Source organism: Gadus macrocephalus, chromosome 9 (assembly GCF_031168955.1).
Source record: "Gadus macrocephalus chromosome 9, ASM3116895v1".
Classification (NCBI taxonomy): domain Eukaryota; kingdom Metazoa; phylum Chordata; class Actinopteri; order Gadiformes; family Gadidae; genus Gadus; species Gadus macrocephalus.
The window spans coordinates 241,206-267,870 of record NC_082390.1 but is presented as its reverse complement, the minus strand read 5'-3'; the positions used below and the strand labels follow the sequence as shown (position 1 = coordinate 267,870).

At 47.4% G+C, this 26,665-nt stretch overlaps 1 protein-coding gene across 2 annotated transcripts; it reads right to left on the bottom strand.

The window, feature by feature from the left end:
- Nucleotides 1–3,594: 3,594 nt before the first annotated feature.
- Nucleotides 3,595–25,642, bottom strand: asz1 (ankyrin repeat, SAM and basic leucine zipper domain containing 1). 2 transcript variants are annotated; one of them, XM_060060090.1, is made up of 13 exons: nucleotides 25,167–25,642; nucleotides 24,684–24,783; nucleotides 22,967–23,089; nucleotides 19,877–19,988; nucleotides 16,722–16,833; nucleotides 16,313–16,447; nucleotides 13,659–13,765; nucleotides 12,962–13,034; nucleotides 11,128–11,184; nucleotides 10,550–10,659; nucleotides 8,271–8,376; nucleotides 5,690–5,803; nucleotides 3,595–4,099 (listed from the first exon to the last, which is right to left on the bottom strand). In XM_060060090.1, exons 1-13 carry the CDS (start codon nucleotides 25,272–25,274, stop codon nucleotides 3,962–3,964), a joined length of 1,395 nt encoding a protein of 464 aa, XP_059916073.1. In that variant the 5' UTR covers nucleotides 25,275–25,642; the 3' UTR covers nucleotides 3,595–3,961. The 2 variants fall into 2 exon arrangements, with proteins under 2 accessions (XP_059916073.1, XP_059916074.1); XM_060060091.1 differs by having other exon boundaries at nucleotides 8,271–8,373.
- Nucleotides 25,643–26,665: the final 1,023 nt, after the last annotated feature.

Here is a 26,665-nt window from a genome sequence, read left to right as displayed (position 1 = left end):
TTATACTTGACTTTATAATTCGCATGAAATAGAGATAAGAGTCTTCCAACAGACGACAACAACCGGACTTGAACCCCGGTCGCCGGGGGTAAGCTCACAGCTCTCTCCACTTAAAGATATTGTGTTTTCCACAGAAATTGAGCCGCGGTCTCCAGTAGGTTAGGCATTCTTTCCACATTGTTTACTTGCTAACGTTTGAGAATAACAGTGGCTAGTTGGCAGAACTCTTTTTACACACCAGTAGTGTTTATCAGAGCGGAGCCCTGAATGTGACGTCACCCGTTATCTCGTCTCTGTAAACAATGGATGTTGCGCAGGATTTATTATGACGTCATTATATAGACTCTCTCTCAGCACCCCCCCCCCCCCCCGGGACTGACTTCCCGCGTCCTTGGTGTTACCCCCATTGTTTTATTCGATACATTTCGACAGTGTTGTATATTACACTATAACTGTCTTTCTTCATAGGATATTTTATTAGTCTTTGACCTTTAACCAATCAATAGGCTGTACAATATAATCAATATAAATGTGTACACTGTATTACAAAGTTAATTTAAAATTAATTAAATATAGATGGATAGACCAATAGGCCTATATATTATTGTATGTACGTTTTTATTATACTGACGCACGTATATTTATTCTGTTCAATGAGATGTTGACTATTCTGTCAGTTGTAGCGTGCTGCGGGTGCTGGACTGGATGCCTGGACTCTCCTCATGGATAACCGGCCAGAACCCCATCACCTTTTTAAATATGATGTACATGTATTTACCTGTATGCCAATTGTGGCACCCATTGCACTCCTGACCATCCCTGGAAGAAGGGATCCCCTACACTGCGTTTCTTCTCAAGATTTCTTCCTTGCTGATTCAAGGGAGTTTTTTCTTGCCCGTGTGGGGGCATGGGTAAAGGGGGGTGTCACAAATATTTGGCCTGTTAAGCCCTTTGAGACTGTAATGGTGATTAAGGGCTATACAAATAAAATTGAATTGAATTGAATTGATAACATATAGGCTTTTGGTTATGGTAGCAGCCATGGTGACAATGGCTGGCTGCCACAGGTCGCTCATTCAGCCATACCTCTGGTTGGTTGCGACCTATTTGCCGCCAAAAGGATCGCAACGCTTTTACGGTCGCGACCTAGTCGGTCAGCCTGCCAGAGCCAGCTGCCAGCCGCAGCCAGCGGCAGACAGCGGCCAGCCGTGGCTGGCCTGTCGTCGCAGCCAGCCAGCCGATACCAGCCAGGCGTCGCAGCCCGTCATTACGTCATATAATTATCATACCATCGTACTAAAACATACAAAAATGCTCAAATGAAAGAGGCCGATTGCGTCAGTAAGTTTGACTAAAAGAGCAGAAAAGTATCTGACCCCGGAGAGAATCGAACAACCGGCTTCTTGATTACTAACCAGGCGTCACTACCGCTTGTACCACTGTGACAATTTCTTCTACACTTTGCACTTATATTATCGTATATCACTCTATAACGAAGAAGTTTGTGTATAATATAGGCTACCTTATTAGGCTTACTGTCATATAACAAAACAAATAGGCTATATAATATCTAAAATACATTATTTGAATCCGCCCCAAATTACAACTAATATATTTACTTGACACTGATGGACCAACGATTTTTAAATTGTAGGCCTACTTCAATATAAAAATATAAAAATAATATTTGCAATAAAGAGCTGTAGGAAGCTTTCGCCAGAGAGCATGGCTTTCTGGTACTTCAACTGTCGCAAAAAAAAAAAGTTAAGTTACCTTAACATGCAAATTAACTGATAAACGGCCGCCCATAGATTTTCAGCGACCAAGCCAGCCAGCGACCACAGCGGCTGAAACATGGACATATTAAAGGGCTGAAAGCAGCCAGACGAGCGACCTACGTCGCGACCAATGCGACCTACGACGCGACCAATGAGACCTACGACGCGACCAATGAGGGGACTCTCTAAATCGACGCCACTTCGACCTGGGCGGGACTTTACGTCCTACGTCACTCGCTATGGGTTTGCATGTGTGCGCGTAGCCGTTTGTCTCAGGGATCTGTGCACGAACTCCCTTGCACTACAGATTACGAGCGTCAGTGTCGTACGCGATGGAGGGTGGGTGACATTCCTACAGTCTGTGATGATAGGCTATATTTCTACAAATGACTTACTGTTACTAGCGATTAACATGACGAAACAACACGAACTAAGCTAACATTAGACAATAGCCATACCAGATAACGCCATACCAGCTAACCCTAACTATTTCTATTAAACTCTGAACCATTTTGCAACAGGCAACTGTGTGTTGGTGCGTCTTATTGCTTCCCACGTCTGCGTCTGCGTCTGCATCTCCCACTCCTGGCTAATAGTTTCAGCTTTTGTACTGTATATCAGAAATGATCACCCTGTACCACACTGCTGACTTGTTGATGTTTTGTGAGCACTCACGCATTTCTCTAGGTATCTTAAGTTTCCTACTGGAGTCATCAAAACTTTGGACTTTGTTATTGTAAGAAATATTGTGTTGCAAAAACACTTTGTGTCTTACCCTTAGCGTTACCCTAACCTTAACCCCAGTAACATTTCTTCATCATAAACTACAAGTTACGCAAAATGGCATGCAAACATCCAGTCCAATATGAAAGAAAAAAGCTAGCTTCATTAAGGAATCGAACCCCTTATCCCCGCGTTAATGAGTCGTTCTCTGACCACTAACCCATCAGGTCTTAGTACATGCGATTCAAGAGTTAACCACTTGACAATCTTTAAACTTCGGGTTCCTAGAAATTGTAAAGACAGTGATGTGTGTACATTGTGCGAGTATCCGTCACTCGCGATGTGTGTGCAGTCCAAAATGAAAGAAAAAACCTTGCACCACTAGGGAATCGAACCCCCAATCATCAGTTGGTCGTTGGTATCTGTAAACAAAGAGATCGCATTTTGTTTAACTGCTAACTAACAAACGGGTTTATGAGTTCACTGAACAAAGATTATGGAAATAAAAGACCACTTTTCCATCAGAAAAATCATCAGAACCGTTATTACCAACCCATTACACTAAAGCCAAAACCTTTCTCACATGCACACCCATCGCGAGTGACGGCTATGCGCACACATGCACACCCATAGCGAGTGACGTAGGACGTAAAGTCCCGCCCAGGTCGAAGTGGCGTCGATTTAGAGAGTCCCACCAATGAGACCTACGACGCGACCAATGCGACCTACGACGCGACCAATGCGACCTACGACGCGATCAATGCTACCTACGACGCGACCAATGCGACCTACGTCTCGACGCACGTCGTTGGCCACTCAGAGAGCTCGGCCTTCCTCCAAAAAAATAAAGGCCTCTAATTAAATAATCTTAAGTTTTTCTCATTTCCCATTATTGGTTGAATTAATTTAATTATCAACTGACTATTGGTAACCGAGTTTTTTTTGCAATAGTAGCTTTATCAAAATATCTAAATTAAAAATGAAAAACAGGTTTTAAAAAGTATTGAAGAAGGTGGATAGGAAACAATCTATTGTAGTTAAGTTTTGAAGAAAATGCGTTGATAAATAGGCAAATAGTCACGCAGGCAAATGCAACTGCAAATGCGTTAACATTTATTTTAACATAACATAAAAACTCAGAAGCAACAACAAAATAACATCAATGAAATAATATAAACCTGTTAGGTATAATTCCTTGAACAGACATCCCAACATGTGCTCAGTCTAGGCTCCAACGCCCGCTGAACGGTGCCCAGGGGGTCCCCTCACCAGACCCGCTGAACGGTGCCCAGGGGGTCCCCTCACCAGACCCGCTGAACGGTGTCCAGGGGTCCCCTCTCCAGACCCGCTGAACGGTGCCCAGGGGTCCCCCTCTCCAGACCCGCTGGGCCGCTGAACGGTGCCCAGGGGTTCCCCTCTCCAGACCCGCTGGGCCGCTGAACGGTGCCCAGGGGTCCCCCTCACCAGACCCGCTGGGAGAAACACACCAGGAGGAGCCCCAGAGTGCTGAGCGTTACGCCGCTCACCAACCACCTCCTGCTGCTGCTGCCAACGGGACGGGGTGAGGGGACCCTGACTGGGCCGCCGGCCTGCTCCGTCTGAGGACACACACACACACACACACACACACGATGAATGGATCACTTTTGTGTGTGGAATCTACAGCTGATCACTTTCACTGGCTAAGCAAAATGAATCCCGAACAGTTGAACCTCTGAATTGATCCTGAAAGCCTATGTCCTAGAATAATTCATTTGTATTCCGTTTTAGGCCATCTCACTAAAGGTCACTTAAATGTAGCCTATTTAAGCTCACCAAGTCCAGTATTCAGAATTCAAAGCATTTATTCACAAATACGTTCTATTTTTTTGACAAGCGGAGCCGACAGTCCTGCGCATTGTTGTGGATATGTAGGCTGGTTAGTTGTGGTTGTTTGTGGTCTTAGTGAAACAGCCTTGCCTTGGAGTTGGAGAAGTTGGAGTGATTGTGTGAATGTGCGAGAGAGAGCGCACCTGCCGTGGTGATGTTGGGCTTGTTGTGGGCTTACATGTGATCAATGATGCATCTGTCTGATCGTATTAGCTGTAGATGGATGGTTAAATAATGTCACAAGATCGGTCATACTGCAGGCTTTCATTTGCAAATGCACTGATTGTGTGCCCGTCTCCGATATGCTATATACCTGGCATTAATTCAGTTCATGTTCTTCTGAGTGCGCAAGAACGGTACCAGTTATTGTCGTGTTTGCATTGTAATGCACAACTTTGCCCCTCCCCGTTATAAAATAACGTGCATCCCAACAACTTTAGCCAATGCAGGCTCCTATTGCTTTACCAGTGTGTTTAAAGTGTGTTTGTGTGTGTTGTCATGTAGGCTATAAATATAGATCGATTGTCTTGGCTTGCTTGCATCCATGAAATATTGTAATGTTATGGCCTCGCTGGCTACTGCATATCGAGAACAATCTGGGGATGAGGGCATCCCCGAATATTTCGCACACTGCCATCTCAATATATAGCCTAACATATACAAATATATCACTGTACTAGACAAAAATGTATTTTCCACTAGCTAGTGGTGGTCATTACATTGTAGTGAAACTAGTAAAGACAACACAGCTTTATGTTACGGCGAAACATGGAGGCACTGCAGCTCTAGTCTCGACAATGCGTTACTTTAGTCTGGTGTTTCTCTTCACTGATTGGTTAGACAGCCTTCAAACTTAGTGGTCAAGCAAAGAAGAGGGAGGGGCTCGTTCTGCATATCTAATAGCCGGAGTGAATGACTAATAGCCGGAGTGAATGACTAATAGCCGCGGCTATTAGTCATTCAAAACCGTACGGAATTCTTGCCAACCGCACGGATTCCATACGGTTTTGCACTTTTTGTGGCCTTCATGGCTTTCCATACAAGTCTGACATAAGAGAACCACCATAACAAACAAATCCATATATTAATGATAAAAAATATTTTTTTTTGACTATTTTTTAGGATGTCCCTATTGTTAAGTAGCTGCTCTGCTGCCTCAGTTCACTTGTTACCCCGGTTCAGATACCTCTGCTTTCTTTACCTACGGGGGCATTTACCATACAACATTTTGTGGCTCCCTGGCTCTTCCTGGTGCATATAAGCAACCAACGAAACAAACATCCGAACTTGAAATGAGCCGGTGATGTGCGTGTGCTGACCTTGGACAGCAGGTTGTAGAGACAGGACACCTCCCTCTGCAAGTCGCCAGCCTGGAGCAGAAGCTTCCTACACACCCCCTGAGCCTCCTTCTTAGGGTCTAGGGAGAACACCATCTACACACACACACACACACACACACACACACACACACACACACACACACACACACACACACACACACACACACACACACACACTTTTGTAGTACCCCTTAAATTGAGGAGTCTTGCTGTGATTACTTTGGGACACCTGAGGACTGTCATTATACTGAACACTGTTCATTTTTGTCTTTTGTATTTTTTATTGGATGTCAGTTACTACATTCAATGTAGATATGTCCCAGATATGTTCAAGATGTAATGTCCACACTGAACTTAAATCAAAACAATAGAACCTGCATTGAGACCTCAGGATATGTGCGACTTGACGCAGTGAACTGAAGCAGCAGTCCCCTGCACGAGTCCCGGTGGGTCTGGGGGTGTACCTCCCCTGCACGAGTCCCGGTGGGTCTGGGGGTGTACCTCCCCTGCACGAGCCCCGGTGGGTCTGGGGGTGTACCTGCCCTGGAGAGGGGCCCCGGTGGGTCTGGGGGTGTACCTCCCCTGGAGAGGGGCCCCGGTGGGTCTCGGGGTGTACCTCCCCTGGAGAGGGGCCCCGGTGGGTCTCGGGGTGTACCTCCCCTGGAGAGGGGCCCCGGTGGGTCTGGGGGTGTACCTGCCCTGGAGAGGGGCCCCGGTGGGTCTGGGGGTGTACCTCCCCTGGAGAGGGGCCCCGGTGGGTCTGGGGGTGTACCTCCCCTGGAGAGGGGCCCCGGTGGGTCTGGGGGTGTACCTCCCCTGGAGAGGGGCCCCGGTGGGTCTGGGGGTGTACCTCCCCTGGAGAGGGGCCCCGGTGGGTCTGGGGGTGTACCTGCCCTGGAGAGGGGCCCCGGTGGGTCTGGGGGTGTACCTGCCCTGGAGAGGGGCCCCGGTGGGTCTGGGGGTGTACCAGCCCTGGAGAGGGGCCCCGGTGGGTCTGGGGGTGTACCTCCCCTGGAGAGGGGCCCCGGTGGGTCTGGGGGTGTACCTCCCCTGGAGAGGGGCCCCGGTGGGTCTGGGGGTGTACCTGCCCTGGAGAGGGGGCTTCAGGGCCGTCCTTATCCAGACACACTCCTCTCTCTACAGAGCCATCATGTGGCCAATATGTCAGCCGCGCTCTAAATAACAGTCTTCTAAAGAATGGATGGAACATTCAATTTGCTGTTCAGAAGTGAATCCTGCTGAGCTTCAACAGAGCAGGTTCAACACTGCATGCCCAGCCCAGCTCTGGTGTTGGTGTGATGCACATGCAGGAATACATCAACTAACTGACACGCCTTCAGTTCTGGGAAGTATTGGTAACAGCAAATCATTAAAAACAATGAAAAGCTACTTGCTGAGAATATGAACATGACTTCATTTATTACTTGGGGGTATGTCTTAGGTCCCCAACAGAAGGACAGACAGGCAGGCAGACAGACAGGCAGGCAGTAGGGCTGTAACGATACGCGTATCAAACCGAAAATCGCGATACTCAAAGCCACGAACCCGACTCACGGTGTGAGAAGGCAGAAGCGCGATATGCCCTTTCTAACTCTTCGGTCAAATTGTCCGATTGAAATTTGCTAATAATTTGTCTAAATAATAGCCTGCTGACAGCGCCCACTCCTATCGATGCCGTAAATATGTGACGAGATGCCCTCTCTGTGATCACAGCTCTCCGTGGCTACGGAGGATTGCATTTCTCCACAGCCGTCGAAGTCCTCATATGCGATATGAACGACATTTATCCAGAGTGGGCCAAGCGCGAAAAAAATTGCCTGTGTGATCCTGTCTCTATTGTTTTGTGTGATTTGACTGGCAGTTTGTCTGCTTAAAGGTCGGAATGAAGCGGCCACCGATTATTGACAGGATGGGTACTTTATTCTACCGGACTCGTTCGCTTCTTCACTAGACACACGCGCTACCGCTCGCTCTCCTCGCTCGTCCACTCACTCGCTGACGTCACTCACACACGCATACGCACACTGCCATTCTCCCGCACACACATATGCTACTCGTAACACTATGCCTCGTTATTGCGACGTTCATGTTTTTCCTCATCTATTGAAAGTTAGGCTATTAAACATGTTGCATTCTATACGGCCTGATTATGTCATTATTTAAGCTACACATAGCCTAATAAGAAGCGCTAATAAGGATATTTGAATAAACCAACCAAACAGTTAAAGGGGCCCTATTATGCCTACCAGCAAAAAGCATCCTCCAACTGCAATCTTTGGTTATTTCTTTATTAATTTAGCTATACTTTAATAGTATTCTTTCGGTTCAAATCTGTTCAGTGTTCCAAATTATTTGTTATTAAATGTTACATTAAGATAATTGGTATTTAAGTGTTGTTTAAATAAAATGCCTTTTAAATTTAAAAGAATCGTCGGATGTATCGAACCGTGGGTCAAAAATCGTGATACAAACCGAATCGTGAATTTGTGTATCGTTACAGCCCTAGCAGGCAGACAGACAGACAGGCAGACAGACAGGCAGACAGACAGACAGGCAGTACCTCGGAGGCCCTCTTGGGGAAGCGCCGGCTGACTTCCTGGACGGTCTCCGTCAGGTAATGGCACTGCTGCTGGAGACTGAGGAGGAAGCTGAAGAACTCCTCACTGCTGTAACACACACACACACACTTCATTTTGTTGCGTTAACCAAGAACTAGGGCTGGGTGATTGATCAAATTTTGATCACGATTTCGACTTTAGAGTCAACCGATCACAAAAGTAATATAATCGAGTTGAAACAATTACATTTATATTTATTTCATTAAATGTTTTATAGAAAGTACAGAACAGCTGGATACTTATCGGTACATTATTTTAGATTTGAACATTTTCTATTTGACCATTTTGTGTATTTTTTTCAAAGTTCTCAGTTACAAAGTGTTGTTTTGGAGAGACAAGCTGAATAAAAACATGTTTTTCAAACTCACAAATAATCGTTTGAATAATCGTGATTTCAATATTGTATATACACCAAAATTCATAATCGAGCAGCCCTACCAAGAACATTACAAAACATGGTCCCACTGGACATGAAGGTACCATGCTGACGAACGCTTTGCCCTGGAACCCGTCCACACGTACGAGACAAGACAAGCTGGCCGACCCACGGGCAGTGCGGCAGACTGACGGATGGCCGGGCCCAACCTGCCTTTAACCCTTAAGAGAGGCTAACAGGTGTCCGTCGCTGCCCGTCCGGCCCAGACTAACCCAGCCCGTCCTCCCTGCTCCCCACGCATCACCCCTAAACGATTAGCGCTGCACGTCTCCCCCGCCCCCGCCGGGCCCCCGCCGGGCCCCCGCCGGGCCCCCGCCGGACGCCCTGAGTCCTGGGGGCCCAGGCGGGGGTATGATGGCTCTTATCTTAATGTGTCTCAGCCAGCCGCGGCCGCCCGCCCACACTCTGTCAGGGGGCTGTAAACAGTGTCAGCGCTCTGCCACGCCGCCCCCTCCCTCGCTGCTAGTTCAGCCAGCCGGCGGAGAGCCGGAGACATGGCAGCGACCGGCCCCCGGGGCGGAGCGGGGACCCCGCGCGTTAGAGAGAGTGTGTGTGTGTAGAAAGAGGGGTGTGTGTGTGTGTGTGTGTGTGTGTGTGTGTGTGTGTGTGTGTGTGTGTGTGTGTGTGTGTGTGTGTGTGTGTGTGTGTGTGTGTGTGTGTGTGTGTGTGTGTGTGTGTGTGTGTGTGTGTGTGTGTGTAGAAAGAGGGGTGTGTGTGTGTGTGTTCTCAGAATGTCTGTGCGTTTACATTATTGCAATCAGTTGATATTACTTTTTTCAAATATCAAACGACTTAATCATATCAATGTACCACAGCAGCCTTCTCTAGTACAGCTCATTGTGAATCAGGAACCGCTTTGAATTGAGAATCGATTTTTATTGAAAATCAAAATGAATCTCAGTGAGATACTAAAAGATTCACACTCCTATGAAAAGGCATGCAGGTTGGTTTGAGGATTGAGTCTTGCGTCTTCGGATGAGAGGTGGCATGCTCGTCATTACCCGACCAAAATAAATGGAACCTTAACTTCAATAAGATGTACCGGTACTTCCTTTATGAATCCATACTTATTAAATGTGCGGTTCTTCAGCTCCGTATAGCATATAAAGCGAAGCTCGCTCAATGCGACAGCGAACAGCATTGCCAACACACATACACACACACAGACACACACACACACACACACACACACACACACACACACACACCATGGGTTTCCTGTGTTTGGACCCTGCTGTTAGTCCTCTGTCCCCACGCACCTTACAAATCATTACGCTCCACTCAAACCATGAGGGCCCTGGAGGAGATCCACGCTAGGAGCTCCACGCTCCCCCGCGAGGGGAGGAGCTGGGGGGAGACCCCTGGCTGTGATGGACGACCCCAGCAAGGGGAGGGAAGAGTGGTGGGATGGTCGAGGGAGGAATACACAGGGCGGTGTCTGGGTGGGGTGGGGGGACAGGGGTGTATGTGTGAAGACGACCCTTATATTTTACCACCACCTGCAGATCTGTTTCCATAAGGGGGGGGGACACCAGAGCATGGTCTGTTGCTGGGGACATTATGTTCATCCTGATACATGTCAACAATTGTATTTTATACACCTCCTTAGAAATATATTATCCAGATCAACCATCCCTAACCAATCACCTACACCCAGGCCCCAAAATTGAATTTCACAATGTTTACTGTGCAACCCTGAATCTCTTTACCATGAGTTCGGACCCTGCCTGCACTACCCCTGATGTGTTGGTAGGGTGAAGGCTGCAGTCAGACCCTGGTACCTACCCGCTGTCTCCGGTGATCTCGGTGAAGTGTTCCATGTCCGCCCGGTCCAGGACCATGTCCTGTACTGCCTCCAGGACCTTCTTCTGGTCCTTTGGGTCTGTGATGCCAGCCTGACAGGAGAGAACAGGGTCACCCTCTGTTCACTCACTCACTCACTTTCCCTTAGTTGGGGGTTTATAGTTACAGGCTGACAATCGGAAATAGACAATCGCTTAATCCAATACATTCTACTAGCCTAAATAAAAGCCAAGGGAAAATTTATCATCAGTAATTGAAACCAGAAAACCGACCTACAACACCGATCCAGGCATTATCAAAACAATCAAGTGGATGAATGGTAAGCATTAAGTGACCAACGATAAATAGAAATAATGAAATACCCTTTCAACGGTGAAACCATTCCACTTCTACTGTACACATTCCTTCCTCGTATAAAACTATGCCCATGATGGTACTGCGTCTACCAGATGCACCCAGAGTGGATGGTGTTGCTCTAATGGAGCATGACATCAGCAGCTGTGCAGACTCTTTCCGGGTCAGCGCGGAGTGTGGCGGGCTGACGAAGCCCCGACTGTTACCTTCTGCAGGTCCTCCCTGTCCATGGTCAACAAGCTGCTCCAGGTGACGTCGTTCTCCTGAGAGACACAGAGACAGAGACAGAGAAGAGAGAGACAGAGACAGACCGAGACAGACCGAGACAGAGACAGACCGAAACAGAGACAGAGACAGACCGAGACAGAGAGAGAGAGAGACAGAGAGACGGAGAGACGGAGACAGAGAAGAGAGAGAGACAGAGACAGAGAGACAGAGACAGAGAGAGCGTGAGAGAGACAGAGACAGAGAGAGACAGAGAGAGACAGAGAGACAGAGAGAGACCGAGACAGACCGAGACACAGACAGAGAGAGACAGAGACAGAGAGAGACAGACAGAGACAGACAGAGACAGGGACAGAGGACAGACAGAGACAGAGACAGACCGAGACACAGAGACAGAGACAGAGAGAGACAGAGACAGAGAGAGACAGACAGAGACAGACAGAGACAGAGACAGACAGAGACAGAGACAGAGACAGACAGAGACAGAGAGACAGACAGAGAGACAGACAGAGACAGAGAGAGAGACAGAGAGAGACAGAGACAGAGAGAGAGACAGACAGAGACAGACAGAGACAGAGAGCTTTAGTATTTACCAAATCAAACCCACTCACTCGTGGTGCTGACCCCAGCACCCGAAGCAGATGTACCTGCATGTGGATCTGCTGCAGGGCCAAAACAATCTACCAGCAGCCTGCCGACCTACTCGCCATCAATCAAACGAGGCCCATAACTCAAACAAAAGAAGAGATACTGCAGTTTAATACACAGGGCCCAGTATGAAGAGGGGAAATATGTAAACCGTTCCCAGCACGCCCCGTTCCCACATGGACTCCGTGTCATAGTGGTGATTCTGCAGCTGTGCTGGATACCCCACAGTTTGTTAGGGATCACTGTTCATCACCCAGGTATCATCACACTGTATCCAGGGTACAGCCCCCCCGCTCACCGTGGCAGAGAACATCTACAGCACCCATCAAAAACCAACGAGACAAAACTAATCCAGAGCACTCCCTGTACTTAATGTTTCACTCAGTCCTTCTGAACAGAAGAGGCAACCTCAAATCTTGGTCTTTATTCACAGGTTGTAGCCATTGCCATATGTTATGATGCTATGGAGAGCTATTGGTAGCAGAGTGCTTCCAAAAACTAGTTTTAACCGTTTGCATGGGGTCATTCCTTCTACAGAAGATTATTATGGGAGTGGTTTACTGAAATGTATTTGAAGACATACTTAACATTGACTTTATTGGCATCTGGTGAGGATTTGATCTTAATAACTAGAAAATGCATTTCCTGTAGTACAAAAAGATGTTGGAAATATTTTTAATAAAGCCATCATAGATTAAGACATAAAGAAACGTTAAATGGCTTAAATCAAGTGAAGGGATTTGACCAAAAGTCCAAAAGTCTAAATGGAGTAAACAATGGAAACATGCAGACTTTTTAAGAAAATGGTTGGAAACAAATAAAGTGACCGCTGAATGAAAAGCGCAAAGCATTGCTAAAAATGGTGTGTGCGCGTGCGTTAATCCATGTGGCTTTATTAAAAATATTTTCAACCTTACTTTGTACTACAGCACTCACCGCATTTTCTGCAGGAAATGCATTTTCTAGTTTGTACCGACATTCAATTATAATATATATAGGATAGCTAATCCATTGTGTTTTTGTCCACGTGTTTAAAATGCATTGATGCATTATCCAGAAATCCTTTTTATACCCAATCCATTCTATTTCAATAATCAATGACCATTAGTGAATATTGATTGTATCTGGATAGGCCTGTGAATGGCCAGGTGCGTGTGCTGGACTCACGGTCATGACGTCGGCCAGGTAACCCAGCTTGAGGCCGTGCAGCAGCAGCTCCAGGTCCCCCAGCTTGGTGAGGCTGGGGACAGACGAGACACGATGACAGACAGACCTAACCTCGGCCAACACTGACGGTCTGCTGGAGGCTAATCACCAGCGTGGGAAGATGTTGGTGAGATGACCCAGAAGATACGGGAAGATATGGGTAGCATAACAGAAACTACAATGAGGACCATCAGTTTATCTCTGGGGTAAAAGCACAGCTGTATCTCACCCTGTTAATTATGAGCACCTCGTTGATAAAGATGTATTAGGAATATAGGGACATTAAACACAAGATTTAAATAATGTGTGAAATACATGAATATGGTCACATGCAACCTTTTCCTATACATGTCAGAGCTCTTATCGCTTTTGGATTCAATGTTAGATGTTCTTAGAACAATAATTCATTGTTAGATAGGTGCTTTTAAGTGCGTTACTGGACAAGGTGGAACTCCATACGTCTTCAACATGAATCAACCAGAGCCTCGGGTCCGAGCACACAGAGGATGTTTATTGTTGTTTACGTCTGGTCAAGGCTCCAGACGACCTGCTCCCCGTGTGACCCTCCGACTGGCCATTAGAGGGCGACAGACACACCCCCTGCCTGACGGCGAGGACGGATGTGTTCAGATGAAGGTTACATGGGGAACAGACTAACCACTCTGGGGAATCGTCGGGGCCTCCTGCCTCGCCCCGGGGGGTCTTGGAGAGGCTGTCCCTCCTGGCGTTGTATCCTTGTCCTGAAGCGCTGAGGATGTGGGTCAACTGAGGGCAGAGCAGGCAAGTGTACACGAGTTATATGGGAGAGCCCATTAACACCGGGGCTCCGGTGCAACCCACCTGAAGCTCCACGGGCCACGTACACGGACCAGGGAATGCAATGCACGCCTTGATGCCAGTACAGACATGATTGGGGCTACAGGCACTGTGTCTGATATAATCATCCTAAACCGAGTCTGCATATAAGCAGTGTTTGGTTATAATTCTAATCATTTTTACTTCACATTCAGGTCACACCAGTTGACAACTCACTATGATATTAAGATACACGGTAGTTTAAATTAAACTGAATATCTCTCCTGGAATGGAGTAGAACAAGCACCCTGTATGCTGCACACAGTGGCGCCCCCATACATTGTTCATAGGGGTGGCCAGATGGCCCCCCTGAAAACCTTGGGCTGGCACACTCCAAAAACAAAAGCTGTCCCTGAAATCAGGAATTCATAAATGCTGTTTCAGCATAAGGCTTGGTGACATCTACGTCAATATGAGAGTAAAGGAAAGACATAATATTCTTTGATTTCTTATTTTATAGCTAGCCTTACTAATTATCTGATGTGCCGAGACTAATACCGGTACAGTTTGGGTTCCTTAACCATTCCAGTGTGATGCAACTGTAAATGGGTTGGGTGATTAATTGTTCTTCAAATAGGCTAGTTGCCATTATCCTGAAAAAGACAAATATGCAGCTTTAACTACATTGATTGTAAGGATCAAATCATTGAATGGGGTTCACTGGCCATGCAATTGTTATTTTCTTGAATTTGCACCATTATAAAAATTATTCATTATAATTTTAAATGAATAGTACCTAATGTAAAACATCAGGCAGAAGAATCTGCCCACTAAGCATATAACCCGTGTGCCCAGGGGGAACCGTCCCCCTCCACCCCTTGGGGGCGCCACTGGCTGCACATACAAGGAAGACGGAGCTAGGACGCAACGCTGCACAGTAATTGTAATCCCATCCTACTGCAATCCCATCCTGGTCCGCACTCCTGAAAGACACGCTTTCAAAAGAGACAGCCCCTGGATCAATCGCCCGAGGTTCAGGCGCTGGCAGAGGAGTGTGGGTCAGGTACCCCTGTGTGGTCAGGTGGTAGGGCAGGGTCAGGTGGTAGGGCAGGGTCAGGTGGTAGGGCAGTGTGAGGTCAGGTGGTAGGGCAGGGTCAGGTGGTAGGGCAGTGTGAGGTCAGGTGGTAGGGCAGGGTCAGGTGGTAGGGCAGGGTCAGGTGGTAGGGCAGGGTCAGGTGGTAGGGCAGGGTCAGGTGGTAGGGCAGTGTGTGGTCAGGTGGTAGGGCAGGGTCAGGTGGTAGGGCAGTGTGAGGTGGTAGGGCAGGGTCAGGTGGTAGGGCAGGGTCAGGTGGTAGGGCAGGGTCAGGTGGTAGGGCAGTGTGAGGTGGTAGGGCAGTGTGAGGTGGTAGGGCAGTGTTTGGTCAGGTGGTAGGGCAGTGTGAGGTGGTAGGGCAGTGTGAGGTGGTAGGGCAGGGTCAGGTGGTAGGGCAGTGTGAGGTGGTAGGGCAGTGTGAGGTGGTAGGGCAGTGTGAGGTGGTAGGGCAGTGTGAGGTGGTAGGGCAGTGTGAGGTGGTAGGGCAGTGTGAGGTGGTAGGGCAGTGTGAGGTGGTAGGGCAGTGTGAGGTGGTAGGGCAGGGTCAGGTGGTAGGGCAGTGTGAGGTGGTAGGGCAGTGTGAGGTGGTAGGGCAGGGTCAGGTGGTAGGGCAGTGTGTGGTCAGGTGGTAGGGCAGTGTGAGGTGGTAGGGCAGTGTGAGGTGGTAGGGCAGTGTTTGGTCAGGTGGTAGGGCAGTGTGAGGTGGTAGGGCAGTGTGTGATCAGGTGGTAGGGCAGTGTCAGGTGGTAGGGCAGTGTGTGGTGGTAGGGCAGTGTTTGGTCAGGTGGTAGGGCAGTGTGAGGTGGTAGGGCAGTGTGAGGTGGTAGGGCAGGGTCAGGTGGTAGGGCAGTGTGAGGTGGTAGGGCAGTGTGAGGTGGTAGGGCAGGGTCAGGTGGTAGGGCAGTGTGAGGTGGTAGGGCAGTGTGTGGTCAGGTGGTAGGGCAGTGTGTGGTCAGGTGGTAGGGCAGTGTGTGGTCAGGTGGTAGGGCAGTGTGAGGTGGTAGGGCAGTGTGAGGTGGTAGGGCAGTGTGAGGTGGTAGGGCAGTGTCAGGTGGTAGGGCAGTGTGAGGTGGTAGGGCAGTGTTTGGTCAGGTGGTAGGGCAGGGTCAGGTGGTAGGGCAGTGTGTGGTCAGGTGGTAGGGCAGTGTGAGGTGGTAGGGCAGTGTGTGGTCAGGTGGTAGGGCAGTGTGTGGTCAGGTGGTAGGGCAGTGTGAGGTGGTAGGGCAGTGTGAGGTGGTAGGGCAGTGTGTGGTCAGGTGGTAGGGCAGTGTGAGGTGGTAGGGCAGTGTGTGATCAGGTGGTAGGGCAGTGTGAGGTGGTAGGGCAGGGTCAGGTGGTAGGGCAGTGTGAGGTGGTAGGGCAGTGTGTGGTCAGGTGGTAGGGCAGTGTGTGGTCAGGTGGTAGGGCAGTGTGTGGTCAGGTACCCGTGTGTGTTTGTAGACCACAGCGATGTCAGCAGGGCTCTGGCCGTCGTTGGTCCGGAGGGTCTTGTCTGCTCCCAGCTGGAGCAACTTCAGCGCCGCCTCGACTCGTCCGTACTGCGCTGCCAGGGCCAGGGCCTGAGGAGACGCACAGGGGAGGAGGAGACCCTGCTGTCATTCTCATCCAATCACTGATGACGTGAAGGTAAACAAATAGAAAACGACTAAGAAATAACTGCACAAGCAACGCTCTCTACTGTGATGGGAGTACTATAGCAGTGTGTGTGTGTGTGTGTGTGTGTGTGTGTGTGTGTGTGTGTGTGTGTGTGTGTGTGTGTGTGTGTGTGTGTGTGTGTGTGTGTGTGTGTGTGTGTGTGTGTGTGTGTGTGTGTGTGTGTGTGTGTGTGCCCACAGTGTAACCGTTGACGTCCTGGGCGTCGACATGGGCTCCATGTGACACCAGCAGGTTGATGACCTTGCCGAGGCCGTCCCTGGCTGCAAGCATCAGACATGACATCTCAGACCTAGAGAGAGATATTGGTCCTGTCATCTCCATAGCTCCTTTCAATACAAGTGACACTATTTTAACATAATGTTAGAAAGGACAGGCTGAAATTAATAAAAGACACAAAAGGACAGCAGGAGGAGAGCATTGCATATCGAAATAGAACGTAATGGATAAGAAAGAACATTAGAAGAAGGGTCAAAAATGTCTAGCGAGCAGAGAGAACGAACAAATGACCATGAGGACAAAAACGACGTAAAGCAGATGTCAATATAAATAATAGATGCAAGGCTATAAAGAGCCCCTAGGGGTCAGCATGCATCTAGTTATGTGCTGAACTAATTACTGAATTTTAGAAGATTGTACATCTATGGTATACTTTAACACCATATTGGCACCATGGGATAAACAGACATTTCTGCACCATGAGGACCAATAAAAAGACCAGTATATACATATAGATGGAAAATCAAAGATCACCAATAGACGCAGTAAATGATGCAAGTGTATAACCAAAGCAATAGAGACGGTTGGGCCTACCTCCCCATCAAGGCCAAACATTAAGACAGAGATTCATCACACTGGACCCCACCTACTACCAAACAGTAGTGGTCAGCTGTGAAGGAAGGCCGTCTGTGTAGCGGTTGCTTTCTATCTAGTTCCATGGTCTGGCACATTATACGACAGGTTCAATAGAGGGTAACAAGGAGTTATTTAAGGCATTTCATTTGAATAGAAAAAGTGACAAAATAAAGGAAAATGACAGGATCCTGTAGAGTCTCAGTGTTGCTGAGACAGAAAGTAGTCGCTTTTTAATTTGCAAAGGGCAAATTTGTTTAACGGCAACTTAAGATACAGCACGCGAACAGACAGGGGTGAAAGTGGTCGGTTAAACTTTTATGTATTTATTGAATACACTTGTTTGTGCAATACACTCAGGTATCGACGCATTAAACTAAAATAACTGAACTTAGATAAAGATTCTTTATAACACAGCGTAAACTAATAAACCATACCGGCGCTTTGGCTTACTATTCACAAAAAGAAATTGGATAAACAAAAATAGTAATATATCAACAGGACTTTCGAGCATTTTAGCACTGGAGGTAGAGTCAAGGACACGATGTCGTGGGCAACTATGGGAACCTATCATTCATGAAAGAATAGAATGCAAGTGAAGCTTGTAGCAAATATCGCGGCGATCGACCCCAGTAAAGGTAAAGGGTTTCAGAGCCTGGCCATTCTGTCAGAGATAAACCAGCTCCAGGGAATCGGCAGTCTTTGTGAATCGTTTGGCTGTGTTGACTTCAGACCTACAAAGTTACACTTTAAACCTGGCTCCACGTACAATGATCTCCCTCGCTGAAGGCCGCTATGAGAAGTCAGAGTCAGTGAGCTGACTCCGTTTAGTAAATGACCAGAGTCATTTATCACCTGTGATCGAGGTACTGTGGGAGTCCACCAGCCAGCCACAAGGGTGGGAAAGATGTGGGCCAATTCATCAACCTCACCTGACAAGTTCCCAGAAATGTAATGGCTGTGTGTTTGGTCAGATTCAGAGAACTGTTCACACACACTAATCAGGGTACAGGTCAGCAACAGTGCAATTGACGCATCTACAATCATGCTGCGTCATGCAATTTCCGAGGAATCCAAGGCATGGTTTAGTGATTAACTGCAGTGAGAGCTTTAACACTTCCTTCTTCTTCCAGTTATACTCTGCCTCTGATGGGGGGGGGGGGGGGGGGGGGGGGGTGATACTGTCCTTTGGCAATCTGCGTTCCCAAAGGCAGGAATCACTGCAAGATGAATAGCAGGTAATTCACATGCGTACAAGTCTTCAGGAATGGTCGATTGCCCGTGTCTCTAACATAGCAATAGATAAGGACCACACCAGAATAAACACTGCATGGTGACGTGCGGCCCTGCTGGTGCGCCCTCACGTTAGTAAAGCCTGTGATGGTGCGATTTCAACAAGGGCAGACCCAGAATCTTCTTCAAAGACAAGGTTGTTGTAACGGACAGAGCCAATGGCCCTGTTCTCAATGTAACCCAGCTAGGAACAGGCAACGCCTTCCACAGACAACACGGAGCGCCTCAAAGCAGGAGGTGGCCCAAGTGGAGGGTGAGGTGAACAAAGGGAACGGTGGAGTGCGGGAACCAATGTGGCGAGCAGAACATCTGGCTCACACTGGCCTGCAGCATGGACGACGTGTGTTTACAGTCAGGCGGAGGGACCCACAGCTGCTGGTAATTGATGCTTTGATATTCAGATGCAAGTAGGGATGGAGAGAGGCAGGAGGAAGAGGAAGGGTTTTTTTCGGCTGAACGAGAGCCAGCCGCCACGCCACTCGCTTCTCCTCTTCTTCCTCCTCTGCCCTCCATTCTCACCTGGTCCCCTGTCTCCTCCTCTGCCCTCCATTCTCACCTGGTCCCCTGTCTCCTCCTCTGCCCTCCATTTTCACCTGGTCCCCTGTCTCCGTCACCCACACCCTCTCTCGTTACCATTCTCCAAATGTTATGTCTGCAGACAACATTTTCCATTTCCGGAGGTCTCAGTGAGTGTGTTTGAGTTCGGTCCCTTCGTGATGCAAACAATCGTCCACTGGCAATGTTCTTTTGATGGATGCCAGCAGTCAATGGTTCGACATTACTGCACATTTTTGCAGTAAAGCAAAAGAAATGTAATCTTGTAATTATACTGGTACGAACAACAGAATGGTCAGAATGGTCCCACAATACCCAAACTGTGGGCCATCAAACGTGTCAGACAGCATCCAAGCACCTATTCCTGGGGTACCGAGGCCTGCCACTCCGTCTGCGGCCTGCTTCCACTGCTGTTGGTTGGTCTGACACCAGCGTGCACGCACACGCCATAACAGGACATTCCAAGTCTCACACACACAAATATACACACAGGAAGTTCTGCTGTGATGTGCGCCCACATGGCCACCAAACATAATGGGAAGCAGCCGCCCAGATCCAGCCCCCGCCTCCCCCCCCAGCCCCAACAGGCCAGAGGAGGGGGGAGAGCGAGGGCTGGGGGGGGTCGGGTCCCTCACCTGTCGCCCGTGTTGGGGTCAGCGGATCTCGACAGCAGGAGCTCCACGCAGTGCGTGACGGCGTCCTCCCCGGCAGACGCCGTGCAGCCTGCCATCAGCACCGTGAAGTGGCCTGCCAACAGGGGGTCAGAGGTCAGAGGTCAGAGGGGGGGTTAGGGGAGGGAGGACAGGGCGGTGGGCCATCAGCACCGTGAAGTGGCCTGCCAACAGGGGGTCAGAGGTCAGAGGTCAGAGGGGGGGTTAGGGGAGGGAGGACAGGGCGGTGGGCCATCAGCACCGTGAAGTGGCCTGCCAACAGGGGGTCAGAGGTCAGAGGTCAGAGGGGGGGTTAGGGGAGGGAGGACAGGGCGGTGGGCCATCAGCACCGTGAAGTGGCCTGCCAACAGGGGGTCAGAGGTCAGAGGTCAGAGGGGGGGTTAGGGGAGGGAGGACAGGGCGGTGGGCCATCAGCACCGTGAAGTGGCCTGCCAACAGGGGGTCAGAGGTCAGAGGTCAGAGGGGGGGTTAGGGGAGGGAGGACAGGGCGGTGGGCCATCAGCACCGTGAAGTGGCCTGCCAACAGGGGGTCAGAGGTCAGAGGGGGGGTTAGGGGAGGGAGGACAGGGCGGTGGGCCATCAGCACCGTGAAGTGGCCTGCCAACAGGGGGTCAGAGGTCAGAGGTCAGTTAGGGGTGGGAGGACAGGGCGGTGGGCCATCAGCACCGTGAAGTGGCCTGCCAACAGGGGGTCAGAGGTCAGAGGGGGGGTTAGGGGAGGGAGGACAGGGCGGTGGGTCCTCAGCACCCTGAAGTGGCCTGCCAACAGGGGGTCAGGGGGGGGGTTAGGGGAGGGAGGACAGGGCGGTGGGTCCTCAGACCTGGGGCTCCGTCTGCTCACAGAGGCCTGGTGGAGGCGTGTGGTCGGCTTGGCGTTGGAGAGAGGACAGTTTGTATAATATCTTACAACAAAAAGTAGAAGCTGCTTGTTGACATGGTGTGGCCCTCGTCTGGGTAAGCAGCGGTCCAGATCAACACCACGGATTTAGATTTACTTTTAGTTTGAACTACTGATCTAGTTTTCTTTTTAAGTTTGGTACCTTAAAGACAGTAGTACACTACTTAACGACATTTTGTTTTGTTTATTAAAAAAGATACTTCCATTTTTTCATTTTCTCTTAAAGATTAAAAGTAATTTTAACATCTAAACTATAAACGGAATCCCCCAAGGCAATGTTAAAAAATGGAAATTATAAAAGAAAGTTCTCCAAGTTCATCTTGTTTGAACGCCTCACTAACTCATCTTGATGACTCACTCTACCTTGGCATAGAGGCAAACAGACGAAACGCTGATTGCTTTGCTCTGACGTTATAATTTGGATGAGATATAATTTGGATGAGAAAGCAAGTTTATTTAACTAGATATTTAGAACACAAAAACATTTTCTTTCAACGTAACCTCTGCAGGCTTCCGATTATCAATGAGGCTACACGACAGGTTAACACAAACCACGTCCATTACATTGTGTAGTCTTGCGTCATGTTGGAAGTAAATAAATAAACCAAAACAACAAGGGTTGGATGGTTGAGAGGAAGTCTTATCCAGGATCAGGAAGTGTCTGTAATGTTTAGTGAGGGCTGCTAAATCGCAGTCTGATAACAGCTATAGAAGATGGCTATCCCCTTAATTCCGGATTTGCCATGCCTATGACCTAATCCTGCGACACACAAAGGTTTTTCATGTGCACGTTCTGTGAACCAAAGCTGGTTGCTTGGATGTGCAGAAGGAGAATACTTAACCAGTTGACGACAATAGACATTAGCCTTATATGATACACAGCTATTATTTCCAATAAACCATTTGGCCTGCCTGGTAGAACATCACCAGAAGGCCTCATTCAACCATATTTTACCCAACTTGTTATTTTACTAGATACACCGAACTGTAACCAAATGCTACAAGCTAAAATATATATATATATTTACATTATGGCAATCTTCTGTTCTGGTGATGTAAGAATTCAGAGGCATTTTCCCAACTTTTCAACTGAGGCCATGATTTCTGAACTTTTGACACACACACACACACACACACACACACACACACACACACACACACACACACACACACACACACACACACACACACACACACACACACACACACACACACACACACACACACACACACACACACACACACACACCTTGGCGTCAGTGCTAACCAGGGGCAGATGCAGCGCCGCTGCGTGTTGCGGGGGAGATGAAGAGAAGGTGAGGGGAGGATTCCTTGAGCTGCGCCACGGAGATCCAGACGCAATGAGCAACAGACCTCTGAGATCAGACCTCTACACGCCCTCCCACGCCCGTGGAGCCATCCGCTGGGGGCACTATAGGCTCCAGTGATACTGGGGTCTTACTGGGCGTTGCTTTACCTTACCCCGGGTTAACCAGTGGGGTCCAGGTCGACTTTAAAGCAGTTGCAACAGGTCAACATCTTAGTCAACGATGCAGCCTTGCAAACACAGAGTAGGCTATTGTAGACCATCGGATGGTGATGCTTTCTAGTGGAGGCTTTTCTTGGGTAAACCAAATGAGTCATTGTATTTTTAGGGTTATATCGTTAACACTGAGCGAGTACCCAACTACGGATGTTGGTCCCCAGGTGATCCTTATCCTTTGAGACAGACATCAGTATCATTCATATGATAGGATGAATCATGTTGGATAAGGCTATGGCTCTCAAGACCACTGTGGTTATTTACAACCATACACAGACATGCCCATCAGTATAAGGACTGTAGCTGCTAGTGGTTGATCCTGGTGTTGGGCAAACATTTAAACATATGTAGCTGTGTAAGCACAAACACATCACACAACAGGTGGGGTGTAAAAATGATTTGGACTTTTAATGGCTTCTGAACATAAAGATTGAATTATGTTGTTTATTTCCACGTCGAACAGTTTGGGTAAGAACAGTATTCTCACACTCACCTTTCTTCAAAATGTTCTCATGAATGCATGTCTAATTATTCTTTTTTTAAATACGACACTGTACAACAAGTTCAGTGATTGCACGTGTCCATCATAAACAGACGGCAGGGAGGGCAGCTACCTTTGCTGAAGTTGGCGGAGGCGCCTCTGTTGAGTAGCAGCTTGGCCATGTCGTGGTCGGCCAGGTTGACCGCACACATCAGGGGCGTCCAGTCAAAGGCCAGTCTGGTCTCCACGTCCACACCTGGCAACAGCAAAGAGAGTATCTGTTGGAAGGCGTACTGGATCAACTGTGGCCTCTTGGAGGACTTGCCATTTACGTTCGGACAGCGCACATTAAAAACCGGCAACTGCCCAACCTTTTCCAAACAGTAAATCGGTGTAGGAACACAATTGTTGCTTGAATATTGGATTTATTCGGGCCAAATGTACACCTTGAAATCGTTAACAGTTGCCAGACAATTGTACATGTCATGAAATGTTAACAGTGTCCGTATGCTCTCCTTTTGCAGAGCATTCATCTTTTTGTTCAAACGTATTTGTGAATTTCTTTGCAGCCAGTTTGTTGAAAAATTATTTGACTTGCTTAGTGGCTGAAGTAGAAAAATAATACCCAGACAATGGGACTGCTTTAAATTGCAGATGAGAACTGTTTTTGCAATTACAATAATGAAAAATAATTGATTCAGTTATTTTATACCATCGTATGAGACGTTTATGTTGAAATGCACCAAGGCCCTAGCCAGGCATTGCAAGGCCAAAGAACCAAGACCAAAGGAATCTGGACACAAATGGACCGACCACCAACCAGAGCACCAACACGTGTGACACATCAGCCGCAGCCATCTTGGTTGTTTATGAAGATGCCTTAACGGCACTCTCATAGGGCGTATCTTTGTATCAAACCTGCCTTACATGTTAACTAAATTGTTGTCATAACCACGACCCGAGTCAGGTCGTCAGGAAATCTGTCTGAGGGGGGCCAGAAGCATATGTGAGAGCAAATAAAAACAGCAGCTCACAGATTTGTCTGTTTCCCAAGCTGAGAGAGCACTACTGGAATCAGTGTCACACGAAAATCAATCTGCCGACCAACATCAGCACTGTGCACGGCACGAGCACATAGTGCATCTTCCCATTATAATAGCTGACCGAAATAAGTAACTTCATCATTCCAGTTATCAGTGACTATGTATGAAAGGATTTAGGTTGTCAGCTTAGACCAAAGGCTAATTGTTGACATTATTTATGTTGAGATGTAAAACAACAATGATTTTTGCTCAACAGGTTATTGATGAGCCATTGGCCTCCATCATATTCAAAATTTGTTTTAAGCATCTCAAGCATGAGCTGATGCGGGTAAACACAGAGTTGAGGCTTGTGGATCATTAGTGGGAACTATAATCGACCCTTGGAATACAATGCATGTCAATGGCTCGCCAACTCCCCGACAATTGTTTTTATATCCCGATAAACTTTTGGTCTGAGAAAACCGGCCAAATTCTTTAACCAGGGACTGATGTTTGAAGTATATTTTAATACATTTAGTTTTGTTCAATTTTTTTTGTAGTTTAGTAGTTGCAGTTTGGTGGGTTTCCGTGACAACTTGGTGAAGGAACGGTTCACCCCTACACTGACAATGTGGTGCAATGCATGCATTCAATTGAGATGAGATAGCGGATAGTAACTTGTCTCAATGCATTGGAGCTCTCGAAACTGTAAATACTGGTGGCTGTTGCTCAATGTCAACACCCAAAGGGACTTATGGGCATTATATAACATTGAATTAAGGTAAACTTTTCAGGATTATATACCCTGGTCACTAGGAGAGAACTTGCCTTTGTCCAGTAACTGTTCAACAGTCTGGATATCTGCTTTGCTGATGGCTTGCTTCAATCTGTACCCGTCGTTTTCTTCGCCCTCATGTACTCCACTTGCCTAGACATACATTTAAAAAGAAAATTTTTAAAATAGACAAAACACACAGTGATTGACGCTTAGAGAAAACAAAGGGAAGAAAAATACATTCAAGAACTGTATAAATATGAAATCCTCTCGCCCCCCACAACTGCCCCAATCGCCCAGTGAAGTGCCAACCCATTGGCAAAATAATTGTCAACTAGTTAACTTTGTTTGTTCGAATCAATGTTCTATATTGTAGGACCAAAGAACTGCGTGGAAATTCCAATAAAACAGTTTGACAAATGAATTGCTCTTTTGGGTAACTTTAAATTTGCTAACCAGCTAACGTTAGCAAATAACCTTGTCGTCCTCGTTAGGCTTTGCACACATTATTTTCTTTCTTTTCTCCAATGATTTACCTCATTTTCAGACGGTCTTTTCTTAGATGAATCCCCGATATCCCATTCATCGTTGCTTCCGTCACTTTCGTCCCCTGCAGGGAATGCACAGACAACGTGGTTCGCCATTTTCTACAATTCCGAGAGTTAGGAAACACTCGCAAACAATTGCCACACGTGACACACTCCAGCGACAAGTGACAGAGACGCAGAATCAACTTCTAGAATTTGAGAGGATAAACTTTAGAATTGCTCCCGTGTTGTGCTATTTGTTTGGGATGAAATTGAAATCGGATTTACATTTCGATACAAAGATATATATATTTGAAATTTAATTATATTCGAAGATCCTAGCCGTTATGACGATTTGCAAGAAATTACATTCATTAAAAGAGACTTAGGGCTCTGTTATCGAGCACATATTTTTCATTAGCCATTAACTGGAAAAGCAACAATAAGAGCGAGATTCTAAAGTCTTCCCGTTAACATCCTCTTGAGCAAGGCAGCTTTCCGAGCGTCATGGTTATCTATGTAATTGAAGGAGACGGGAAGGCCATTAGGGGGCACTACTCATCTGGGCAAGGGGAACAAAACGGAGTAGCGTTGTACGACAGGTATAATGTGAAGACTATCATGTATTTACATAACCTCCAACGTGATGCACGCAAATGCAATTAAAGAACGGGTAATCATTCTGGTGTTTTTTTTGTGACATAGCAGGCCCTACTCAAAAAATGTTGAAGGGATATTTTCACTGATAAACTGTGTTGTAACTTGAGAAAAACTCTTGATTAGCTGGTGGCCTGCTGTAATTGACTAAGGCAAAACACAGTTTCACAAATAGCATGCACTCGAACAGATACAAACAAACAAACAAACAAACAAACAAACAAACAAACAAACAAACAAACAAACAAACAAACAAACAAACAAACAAACAAACAAACAAACAAACAAACAAACAAACAAACAAACAAACAAACGCACGCACGGACATATACAGTCTGTTCTTCCTCTTAGGTTCAGGAAAAGACAAGAAGTACCATCATGGCTAAAGATCCATTGACTAACACTGACTGAAAAAATGGAATGAAGACATCCACAAAATAGACCAAGGATACCAGACTACACATACACCAGCCCATATATCTAAAGAGACCAGACCACATACACACTAAGGACACCAGATCATATAGGCAATATACATCAGACCGTATAGACTATAGACATCAGACCATATCGACTACATCAGAACATATAGAAGACTATAGACATCAGATCAGACATCAGACCATATAGAAGACTATAGACATCAGACCACATGGACTAAAGACACCATATCGACTGAAGAAACCCGACCACATCAATTCAAGACACCAGACTGTACCCTTTAAAAAAGCAATTGCCTTCATGTGACTATGCTGGTCCCTCAATTTCATTAAAGGATTCCTCCCAATCTCTCTCTCTCTCTCTCTCTCTCTCTCTCTCTCTCTCTCTCTCTCTCTCTCTCTCTCTCTCTC

Excerpts from the sequence above, each read along its gene's own strand:
- asz1 (XM_060060090.1), bottom strand. The coding sequence starts at position 25,274 with ATGGCGAACCACGTTGTCTGTGCATTCCCTGCAGGGGACGAAAGTGAC. Across the intron at positions 5,804-8,270 it reads TCCCCAAGAGGGCCTCCGAG|ATGGTGTTCTCCCTAGACCC; the intron begins GTACTGCCTGTC and ends GTGTGTGTGTAG. Across the intron at positions 4,100-5,689 it reads TCTACAACCTGCTGTCCAAG|ACGGAGCAGGCCGGCGGCCC; the intron begins GTCAGCACACGC and ends GTGTGTCCTCAG.